The sequence below is a fragment of the Polyodon spathula genome, chromosome 1 (genome assembly GCF_017654505.1).
Source record: "Polyodon spathula isolate WHYD16114869_AA chromosome 1, ASM1765450v1, whole genome shotgun sequence".
Lineage (NCBI taxonomy): Eukaryota > Metazoa > Chordata > Actinopteri > Acipenseriformes > Polyodontidae > Polyodon > Polyodon spathula.
The window spans coordinates 96,469,816-96,481,678 of NC_054534.1; the positions used below are offsets into that span (position 1 = coordinate 96,469,816).

An 11,863-nucleotide genomic window follows, 5' to 3' on the forward strand; every position below is an offset into this window, starting at 1 on the left:
ATGATTCAAGATATAGCTTAAACAGAATTGTCTCTACAAAAGTAGGACTGATGTAATTTAAAACACATTGTGAAGCTGCTTGTTTCCTGTGGTTAACAAGTGTATATATTTACTGGTGATTAGGTGTGCTTAAGTGCCATAATATCAGCTAGGTGTTGCTCAATAAAGTAGAGCTGCATACAGATGAAGTTGCAAATACACGTACAGGACTGTAAATTTATTTTTGGAATTCACACATTTCGATACTGATGTCTAACTACACCTAAATATATAATGCATTCTGCAACCCGCTGGTGCTAGCTTGTGCATAGAACTCCAGCTGTGCTATGTTTTATACACAATGTTTCAAAATTAAGTCCCCTTTTCATTTTCTTCTTGTTCTTAACAAACGTGTTCTTCAACAAAATATTCACAAGTAGTATTTGCTAACTATGGCATGAACAACACACAACCCCTTATTGTTCCAAATCTGTACTCCAGGGGATATTCAATGCCTTGGAAATGTTCTTATATCCTACTCCTGATTGGTGCTTTTGAAGAACCTTATTCCGGATTTGCTTTAAATGTTCCTTCATCTTCATGATGGTACTAACCAACCGTGGGACTCCCAGAGACAGATGTATTTAACCTGAAATCATGTGAAACACCTTAATTGCACACAGGTGGACTCCATTCAACTAATTATGTGACTTCTAAAGACAATTGGTTGCACCAGAGCTTATTTAGTTGTGCCATAGCAAAGGGGGTGAATACTTATGCAATCAATTATTTTCTGTTTTATATTTATAATTAATTTAGAACAATTTGTAGATTTTATTTTTCACTTTGACATTATGGACTTTTTTGAGTTGATCAGTGGCAAAAACTCCTAATTGAATCCATTTTGATTCCATGTTGTAACACAATAAAATGTGGAAAAGTCCAAGGGGGGTGAATACTTTTGAGAGCCTATATATATATATATATATATATATATATATATATATATATATTAAATATTATTTTGGATATTTGCTCATAATTTAAATATTCTTTTGGATATTTGTTCGTTTTTTCAAAAAGTAATAAGTATTATATTACTCTGAACACAGGCAGAGACATCATAGCAGCAGGGGCAGGGGGCATGGCCCCTGTGTGTGTGCCTTTATTTCACAGCAAGACCTTACAATATGTGACACATTAATATAGAAAAATACCCCCGGACTAAAGAATATGTTGTGTAGGACTTACTTTACCCCAGTGAATTAACTGCAAAACAAAAGAGACCAATTAACAGTTGAAGTTAATTGTTGTTTTGTTTATTCACAAAATAAATAGTACATTAAGTACATTACATTTCATTCCTTGCCATTGCCGTTTCTTCGCTGTAAACTGTGGCCGTAGACATGTTTTCATGTACAGTAATAACATGAGGTTTACTTGTGCCTTTTTGTAGCTGAACAAACAAACGAAAACTGAAATTTAACTTTAAACACTTAAAATAAAACAAAGTGGAAATGGCATTGTAAAGTGAAGGGGAAAAAACAAATTGTTTTGGTTCTCGTTTATTACATTACACATAACAGAAAGTTGCAATTATATATATATATGTGTGTGTGTGTGTGTGTGTGTGTGTGTGTGTGTGTGTGTGTGTGTGTGTGTGTGTATATATATATATATATATATATAAAATCAGTACAGAACATTTTCAGGAATTTGGGAACTGTTTAAGTGAGGCATTTCAGAATGACGCTCTTGCCTTTTTTCTGTCCCATGAGATTCTGTCTCGCTCTAAAGCATCATAACGCGTTTGTGTTTAAATAGCGAAGATAAGCGCTGAATTGACAACAGAACTGGGAGAAGGCACAGGTGTCGTTGTCCATCCATCAACAGGACAAAAGCACCTTTGACCATTGTTCCAAAGTCCAATTTCTGTGTTCATGGGCATATTTTAGCCTTTTAGTCTTGTTCTCCTTTCTTAACAGAGGTATCCTTACTGCAACACATCCTTTAAGTCCTGATTTCAAGAGTGATCTTCGTACCGTCGATTTGATGGACAACGACACCTGTGCCTTCTGCCAATTCTGTTGTCAATTCAACGTTTGTCTTCTTTCTATTCCTTCAGGATATTATCTTCAAGTATTGCTCATCCTTGTTTGACAGCTTTTTGGATCTTCCAGTCCTGGGATTGTCAATTACAGATGATGTTTCTCTGTACTTGTTGATTATGCTTCGGATACCACACCTTGAAAATCAAGTGATGCGAGCTATTTCACTCAATGTTTTTCACTTCTTTATGCAAGTCGAGGTCTATCAATTTTTTAATCGGCATTTCTCTGTATTTGAAGTATTATGGCTTTTCTTGTATTTACTGCATCTTGTAAAGCACTTCCACTAAAAAAGGCACTACATAAAATAAAGATTGATTGAAAGATTGATCTTAAGTTAGGCATGTATACTGTAGCTCACTTTTGAACTGTCGCTGCCTTTATTATAAAGGCTTTCCTGTTAACAATATACTGACGGTATGCATTTGCGTCTTATTCAACAATAACACTGTCTGCATTTTTTGATTGGTCCGCATGCGTACCTGTGAACCCCTGTCTAAAAGGCTTTGTCTAACCTGCCTGGCACTTGCAGCATCTGCAACCTCCAACACTGGTGCTTCAGGTTCAGCCTCTGCTTCCTTCAAACCCTGCAATCTTTCCCTGACAGTTCAACGTCCATTACAGAGAGCTATGTTATGTAAAACAGAACAAGCCAGGATGATACTGCTAATCTTCTGAGGAGTGTACAATGTCAGTAGCCACCACTTCAGTGGATACCCGTTGTCCCCTATCAACCAACTTCTCAGACTGTCATACTGCTGAAACGCAGCTGGCACCTGTGAATTAGCGTAGATAAACAAGTCATGAGCGGAGCAACGATAGTTTGCATACACATTTGTTTTGTAGTTGTTTGCATCACAGATCACACACTACTTGCAAGTTGACAGATAGTGGCAAAGGAAGAGGAAGATTGGCCCCGGTGCAAGACCTTATTGTCCCCGACCCCCACCCGAATGTTAATTTAACCCTTATTTATAAACATCAAACCTACCAAATCAAGTGTTCAATACTGAACATTATTTAATTGCCAGAATGTTAGCATGTGTGAAACGGTACTTAATAAGAACGTGTTCTACTCGCCTACTTTATTTTATTTTGCATACATCTTTACACTCAGCACTACACTATTTTTTTTTTTAATCATAAATGAACAGGTTTAATCACTAATCCTACCAGGAATCCGCAATTCTGTGATCGCTAATTAAGACAATAGCAATACCTTTTGAAATGAGGGAGGATACAATCTGAATTACTGGCACCACACAGCTGCAGCTGCAGTGATACAAATGCGTAACATCTGCAAATATAAACACAAAGGATATTATCATGTTAAAAAAAACCAAAAAAACCTTTCCAACCGCTCCAGGGCCCTCTGAGCACCGGGCCCAAGTGCAGCTGCGCCTGATATGACAGAATAGGTCCCTTTTACGATTTAAGTAGAGTTGCCTATTCTGTGTTGGTGCTTGTACCTTAGTGCTACAAACAAACAGTGTACTCTATGCATGTCTCCTTCCAGGTCAGCCTGAAGCAGTTGGCAGATGTCAGTGATTGTTTGTCTGTTGAGGCGAATTTGGGGATGTTGATCGTGTAATTTGCGCACAGTTTAGACCTGGTTTTCACATGTCTACTGTAACGCAAACACTAACACTGTGGATGGTTTGCTAAATCACTACATTTATACTTAAATAAGGACACTCCCCATGTTCACCCCTTGTCAAGCGCTGATGCTAACTTGCCGAGTGGGCACAAAAACACGTGTTGCTAAATCAAATATATAGGCAACGTATGTTTACCCACACGTGTGCCTGATTCTGATGCACTAACTGTTAGCAAAAGTGTTTTGCGATTGTCTTAGGGGTTTGCGAACATTGTAAATAGGGCCCTTTGTCTCTTGACATTTTTTTTTCTTCAACACACTGATGTACATATACCATAGTTTTAAGGAACCATGGCACAGGCAGTACCATGGTCAGTGTACTACAATTTTATAACCATGGCACAGGCAATACCATGGTCAGTGTACTACAGTGTTATAACCATGGCACAGGCAGTACCATGGTCAGTGTACTACAGTGTTATAACCATGGCACAGGCAGTACCATGGTCAGTGTACTACAGTGTTATAACCATGGCACAGGCAGTACCATGGTCAGTGTACTACAGTGTTATAACCATGGCACAGGCAGTACCATGGTCAGTGTACTACAGTTTTATAACTATGGCACAGGCAGTACCATGGTCAGTGTACTACAGTTTTAAGAACCATAATAATACCATTGTACAAAGGTACAGGTGTTATACCATAATACTTTCACACTCATGCCATGGTTTGTACTTGTTCCAAAATCCAGTTGTAACCATGGTACATTTTTATAGGGGCTCCTAAGAGAACACTTTGCCTAAGAGAATATCCTTGTGGTGAAACTGATTTTTCCCATTGTAAATGCTCCAGCTAAAGGAGCAGGAACTTTGCTTAAAAGAACACCTTCTTGGCACTGATAGTGATTTGTTCACAATGGAGTAATGTTTTGTAAAAAAAATAACATCGTGGTAAAGTTGGTTTGAAGTTCTATATTCATCTGATATTCACAACCATATCACCTAGACTTTTCAAACCAACTTTATTGGGAAGCCGACCAGTTCTGAATATATTCATAATTTGTGAAAATCAATACAATATCCCATATGCACGTATAGTAAACATGCGTGAATATAAGCTTTATCTTGAAAACCATATCACCTAGAATGTTCAAATAAACTTTATTGGGGAGCGGACCAGTTGTGAATATATTCACAACCTTTCCTTTAACTGTGAATCCTATAACCAATTTGTGCAAATCCATACAATATCCACAACATACAAATAGAAAACAATGCACAATTAATTGAGGCTCTTGAAGTGCTGATGCTTATCTAGTGAGAGATAATAAAACAAATTATATTTGTGTTTTATGTGTTCTTTGTGGGTCTTCTCAGCAGGACCTGTTTTCAAATAACATTTTACGGCTCTCGGATTTTAACAGTGACTAATTTTGTTATTAATCATTGTTGCAGATGCATTTTGAGAAATGTTTGTGCATCATTCCTTTTTGAAAATGAGGCTCATTATATTTAATGTGTTCAGCATTGTTCTTATACCCCATGTCTAGATTCCAAGTAGGGGTCACCACATTCTGCTTCACAAATGTCTAATTCTACTGGATAAATAAAAAACTAATGTGAGCATTTTAAATTATTCTTAAATCAGCATACAGTAGTATTTTTTCATTAAAACATTTCTGTGATGTCGCCCTTTCATTGATTCATACTACAAATCTTCTAATTAAAAGTGGCTGTGTGGCTTTGAAGAGAAGGGGAGTACTGTGCAGATATATTGTTGATTAACAAATCCACAGTTTGTGCTGCAAAGCCACAGAAAACTAGATTTGTCAACGAAACCACAGTCAGAACAATTCAACAGAAAAGTGCATACTTTTTTTATTATGCAACAGTTAGTTAATAGTATTACACATTTCAAACGTAGCACTTAGAAAAGGGTTAGCGATTTCAATGTGGCATTTATTGTTAAAGTAATAAAATTATGCATTAACATTACAATACAAATAAATCAGAATTACAAATTCCTCTCCACATAAATATCCACCCTTCTAATTTGTATTTCACATATCTTCTGGCGAGGTTCAAGAATAACAGCAATTTCATCACCATCTCCATCAGTTTAACAGACGTTGGATGTAAACTCAGTTTTTACATTTCTTTGGTTTAGCCATTGTTCAAGCAAGCTTACAGCCCACTTACATTTTGCCTGAGTATTTCTCCAAAACCAATTGCTGCCACAATATATTTAGATTTTCATCAACATGATCAATAACTTTATTCTCTGTTGCTGGTTCACGTTCCTTTTTTTTCATTTTTATGTTGCAAATGCCATTTTCATGTTCTACATCTAAAACATAGTCCTCGCTACTTTCTTCACTTAATGCAGACACTTTAATCTGTGTAAGTGGGATTTCAAACTCAGAGGAACTCACAACAACATGCCCACAATATGAGACATTTCAACTGTTTGAACTAAGTGTAACAAAAAAGCAAAAACCAAACCCAATAACCAAATTAACAATTAATTAAATCTCATTATTGAACAAATTACAATTAGGAAGAAACGTTCTAAGTGGAATGAACAACCCATAGTGTTGAATCGGTAACAAAATAATGCACATTTCTTGTGCCTAACGTCACTGGAAACAATGAATTATTTCTACACTTATCTTTGTTTATCCCTAAACCCATATATTGACATAAAAATATAGTCTAGGTAGAAATATAGTAGAAATAGTAGAAATTTACTGTAATTCATACCCGACCAAAAAGTATTTCACATGTACAAAAACAGCTATGAAAGGAATGTTTGATAGATGTGCTGCAAAAATGACATTTTAAAAAGACACATTCGCAGCTTATTGTATATCATCTTAATAAATTATTTATAAACCTAGCCAAAATGTACTATTTACACTGTAATTTAAATCTAGCATTATAATTACATTGTTACGGGAGTTCAGATCCTTACATTGAAGCTATAGTAGTCCATTCGTTAATTTAGAAAAGGCAAATAGTTGCTGCATTATTTTGTCCAGCACGAAAGATTAGTGAAATTTAAAACATAGCTTGTTGCTTGTTGTGCAAATGAGTGGGCTCAGAGGCAGGACAGCAAACAGACATCAGATTCTTCCTCAAAAATTATTATGGAGGCTGTGCCCCCGGTGAAAGCAGAAATAGCAAAAGCCCCGAAGGTGTGAATCAAATTGTTGTTGCATAAAAAATAATCTGCCCAAGAGAACCAGGAAAAGGACTGTGTCACAGAGCAAGTAGACGATGACCAAACAGGTGATCATTCTGGAGATCCTGATTTGGGCCTGTAGAGAAGAAGATAAAGGAGTTTCAGAATAACTGCTTCTTTTCATCCTCTTAATGTGATGGTGCAGGTAGACCACGATCCGGACACAGACATATGCCATGCTGCCTGCAGGCAGGTAGAGCAGCAGGACCCCACTCAAGATCTGAATCCCAGTGGGGATATAATTTGTCATGTATACATTGCAGGCTGACTCAGAAACATTTCCGTTGGCTTCCGAAATGTTTGTTTGGTGGAACTGAAAAGACAAAATGGTAGGGATGAAGGTAAAAGTGATGACTAGAAATGTGGAAGTCAGGACGGAGATATTACGCTTCAGTCTGATGAAGAAGGCGTTGGGGACGTTGATGATCTTCACCAGATAAAAGACACACAGGCAGTTGGTGAACCAAAAGCTGCATGCCCCAGTCACTATGAGAGAATAAATTATACACTTGTATGCTACATTCCCAAACAGGCATTCCAAGTGGAAGGTCTTTATCACAAACCACAGGAAGCCAATCAGATTCATGAGCAAGTTGGCAACAGCGATGCATGAGATTGTCATTTCTCCAGCAAGGAGGTGACCTGGCTTCTCTCTTGCTCCACTCCAAAAGTGCCAGGCATTACTGCTGAGGATGAATGTGTTCCCAGCAACCCCCAGACATGCCAATAATCCATCACCAACCAACTCACCCAAGACAACGGGCGTCATCACTGCTGTATGTTAGATGTAATAAGATTTCTGTCTCTTTCTTTCCCTCTCTGTCACTAACTCTTAAGTTCCTGAGTATACTCTGAGCTTGACAATTATATTTGTTTTAAGCTAGGCAAATTTGACATGCTCTTATGAAATTATTTGTTTTAATATTTTTGCAGCATCATTGGATCAATGAATAATAAACAAATCATGGCGACTTACCTTTTTCATTTGTAGCTGTGGCAATGTGATTTGCAGTGTGCGGGTGTAGGAGTGATGCGGTGAACAATAACAGGCAGACAAAGTCTGATGACAAATGGTAAATGGTAATGAATGGTAGTACACAAGGCTGTGTAGTACATAGTTTAACCTAGGGGTTCAGTCCCGGAATAATAATCACAGTCTTTAATACACCCACAATATACAAACACGGTCACCAGTCCAAAGTGAGTGCTGTATTGCTCGTGGTGCAAATATAATTTACAGAAACAAAGTGCAGTGAAGTCAGGGTTTTGTGCTGACCTGTCACGACAGCTCCGCATCATGTTAGCCATCTAAATAACTAACACGTACAATTAGACACGATAAAAACAAACAAAACAGTCACGATTCACAATACGGTACTCCTTCCACTTAATGTTAACCATAACAAAGGAACAGATCACTACGCTACCTCCCCTTTTATACTGTCAATCATGACCCCTTGGTAACAATTGCAATTGCTCTTACAATACACGGCTGCCACATCATTTCCCTTCTGGTTCGATGATTTAGTGTACCATAGCATGGCCTCCTTTCTAGATGGCCGACTTCCGCCTAACCCTGGGAATGAATTGTCTGGCCATCCAGTCCAGGGCACTGTGTTCCCTTCACACGGCACCCTCACAGGTCAGGAGGGAGATTTATCACCAAGAATCATTCTGTCTCTGTCACATATCCAACCGCTTAGAATGGAGCTGAAGGAACACTCAGCTAAATCTACCTGTCCCATTACTCCACCCTCCCGGAAAAATAATCTGCATTTTGGTTTTCTTTCCCTGCAAGATGAACCATATGATACATGAAGGGCTGCAATGCCAAATGCCATTGAGTTATCTGAGCATTGCTGTCCTTGTGCTTAACTACTTGAGTGGGGTGTGGTATGTGACAAGATCGAATGAATGTCCCAGCAGGTAATATAGTAAAGAGTGAATAGCCCATTTAATGGCAAAAAACTCCTTTTCGACCATGTAATTGCGCTCCCCGGAGAGCATCTTTTTGCTTATGTACAGTATTGGGTGTTTTATTCCATCTGCCTTTTTTAATAAAACTGCACCCAAAACAACCTCTGACACATTGGTGTAGAGGATGAATCTCTTAGTGAAGTCTGGAGAGTCACTGCTTAACAGTATCAAACACCCCCTGACATTCTACTGAACACTTAATTGAATTTGGTGGGCTCTTTTTGGTGAGGTCAACTAACGGACTGAAACTTGGCAATAGCGTTTATCTTATGGAAATCAACGCAGAAGTAGTTGGTGCCATTTTCTTTTTGGCCACTATCACAATTGGACTGCACCACTCACTGCTGGAAGGCTCAATCGCCCAAAGTTCGAGCATCGTCATACCTCTTTGCTAACGCCACTTCGTCGACTTCCTGGGATCCGGTAAGGTCTCTCTCGCACCGTGACACCTAGGGGAGAGATATTGGCATATTCAACCATGTTAGTTCTACAGGGCAAGTCAGAAAAAATAAATTAACTCCTCACTTAAGTTACACAGCTCTCGTTGCTGATATGGAAGTAATTGTTCCCCCATCCAAATGTCTTTAGTGCTAGGAGTCTCTTGACAGGGGCCTAAATCATCCTCTACGATTGTTCCTTACGGTGATCTGGCTGTCTAATTTCATAATTCACCTTTCCTATATCCTGAATCATTTCATATGGCCCCTGCCATTTAGCACACAGTTTTGATTCTGAGGAGGGAAGCAGCAGCATTTAACTTGTCTCTTGGTCGAAAGGTTCGAATTTGTGCATTGTTGTTGTAATGCTGCTGTTGCCGATGCTAAGCTGATTTGAGGTTGTCCTGGGCCAAACGACCGACCAAATCTAGGCAATCTCTGAGTAGGAGCACATGCTGCACTACATTTTTGGATGAGCCTTTATGCTCGGCAATAATCGGCAGTGGGACAAGGGGCAGGGCGCACTCGACCCAGCGCTACTTGCTGGCAGTCTGGGAATGTGGCTACATATTTCGACACATCATTATGAAGTCCTACCCAATAGAATCAAGACAATATTTGTTCCCTTATTTTCTCAGCGCCAAGGTGCCCTGCAAAAGTGATATCATGCACCAGCCTCATGACCTCGGGCTGACAAGAAGGGGGAACCAAAAATTGTGTTACAGGCTGTCCTATGCCTGTAGCAAGGTTTACCCTATACAGTAATTGCCCCTTGATAATGAAGTGTGGAAATACTAGCACCCCAGCTCCTTCAACATCCTTACCTTCAATAGACTGGACCTGTCCCCAAGGGTGCACTAGTGAGGGGTCGTTGTGTTGGCCCCACACTATGTCTGCACTTGAGTGTCACATGTCTGGTATATTGAGAGGGGCGGGAATAACCTTGCCCTCTCAGTCACATTGCATTCTGACACCCTTTAACTAGCGCTTGTTACCATTGGAGCATTTTCCCACCAAACCCCAGCCTCGTCTCATTAATGCCCCCTCCCATTTTTTTAATTGTCTCTCTTTATTTGTTATTCTTGGACGAAAAAGGGGGGAAAACATTTCAGTTTGAAAGGGAAAAATTATTTCCTTTTCTCTCTTTTCTGCCACGTTTACGTGTGAGGTCAAGACTGACATTAATTAAAAAAATTCTTCATAGGTTGGCCAGTCTCGGCCAAGAATTACTGGGTGTGTTAGCCTTTCCGCCACCCAAGCTACTAGGTGACGTTTTATCAATCCTACCAATAAGTATGTCTTGACTGTGGGGTATGTCGCTGGGTCTCCATGGATACAGGAGATAGCCACCTGACCTTATGGCTGCCATGACACACTGCCCAAGAGAGCTGTCCAAATTAAGGTCTGCTCACACCCTGTGTCCACCAATGAGTGGGTTTTCACATTTTCCAAAACCACATTAACAATACAAGGCCCTGCCTGACCATTTTCCCCTCACTTACCCGCTTTTGATGCCCAATTGCACGTCACCACGTCACACTCCATCGCAGATGAGCATGACTTGGCCTGGTGTCCCGGCTGTTGCTATCTAAAACAGGTAGGGGGGAAAGGAGGGATTAGAGGTTGAATATCTGTCCCATTGCTGGTATGGCAATGAGGCAGGGGCAGCAACTGTACCCCAGCTGGGGGTCAATCTTGATCTCCATGGAAGAGAGGCAAGGTTGTCCATTGGGGTTGGTGGTCTAGAAGGTCTCGGACCCCATCCCGGTGATGGTGGAACAGGGAGAGGAGGTAGTACTCGGCTGCTCAGTTGTGCTGGAGCAGTGAGTAGGCCATATGAGCAGAAATCAGGGAGTCTTCGAAGTCCTCAGCGAGTTTCACTGCCTTTCTCAGGGTTTTGGGTTGTGGCGATATATCCAGCCTTGTGTATCCAGGCCGGTGTATCCAGGCTTGTGTATCGGCGCCGACCACATGGCAAAACTGCTCAACGACAATAGCCTCTCCCATCTGTAGGCTTGTTTTCTGGGTGGGGTTGAGCCAGTCCACCATGTGATCACACAGTTTTTGTACAATAACCCTGGGGCATGTATCCGGGGACCTCTTGTACTCCCGGAGCCGTACACAGTGTGTTTCCCCTGTGATGTTCAAACGGTACAGACTGGCTTGCTTTACCAAGTCGTACTGAGTGGCTTTGGTGTCAGTCATGGCCTGGTAGGCTGCCTGAGCCTCTTTGATCAGGCAGAGTCCGAGCAGGCTTGCCCAGAACTCCATGGGCCATGACGTGGCGGTAGCCAGCCACTCAAAAGCAACCAGGTAATCCTCTGGGTCATCCTCTGCCATCATCTTTTGTGCCTTGACCTTTGGGGCCGTCATCAGAGGTCCTCAATCAGTGCCGTGTACTGCTCTTCACTTCGTCTTTCCGCGACCTCCTGTTTGCTGTCCAGCTACTCCAGCAATGCTGAAAGTGATGCGTGATCCATCACATGTTCTGACACCACGTGTGGCAAAGTGGTAAAAGCGCT

The 11,863-nt window shown here is 40.4% G+C and overlaps 1 protein-coding gene across 1 annotated transcript; it reads right to left on the reverse strand.

Moving 5' to 3' along the window:
• Nucleotides 1–6,820: 6,820 nt before the first annotated feature.
• LOC121328003 (taste receptor type 2 member 106-like) lies at nt 6,821–7,696 on the reverse strand. The gene has a single exon (XM_041272463.1). The coding sequence runs from the start codon at nt 7,694–7,696 to the stop codon at nt 6,821–6,823; it is 876 nt and encodes a 291-aa protein (XP_041128397.1).
• Nucleotides 7,697–11,863: the final 4,167 nt, after the last annotated feature.

Bases quoted from the DNA above. Each gene is read 5' to 3' on its own strand.
- LOC121328003 (XM_041272463.1), bottom strand. From the start codon at position 7,696: ATGACGCCCGTTGTCTTGGGTGAGTTGGTTGGTGATGGATTATTGGCA.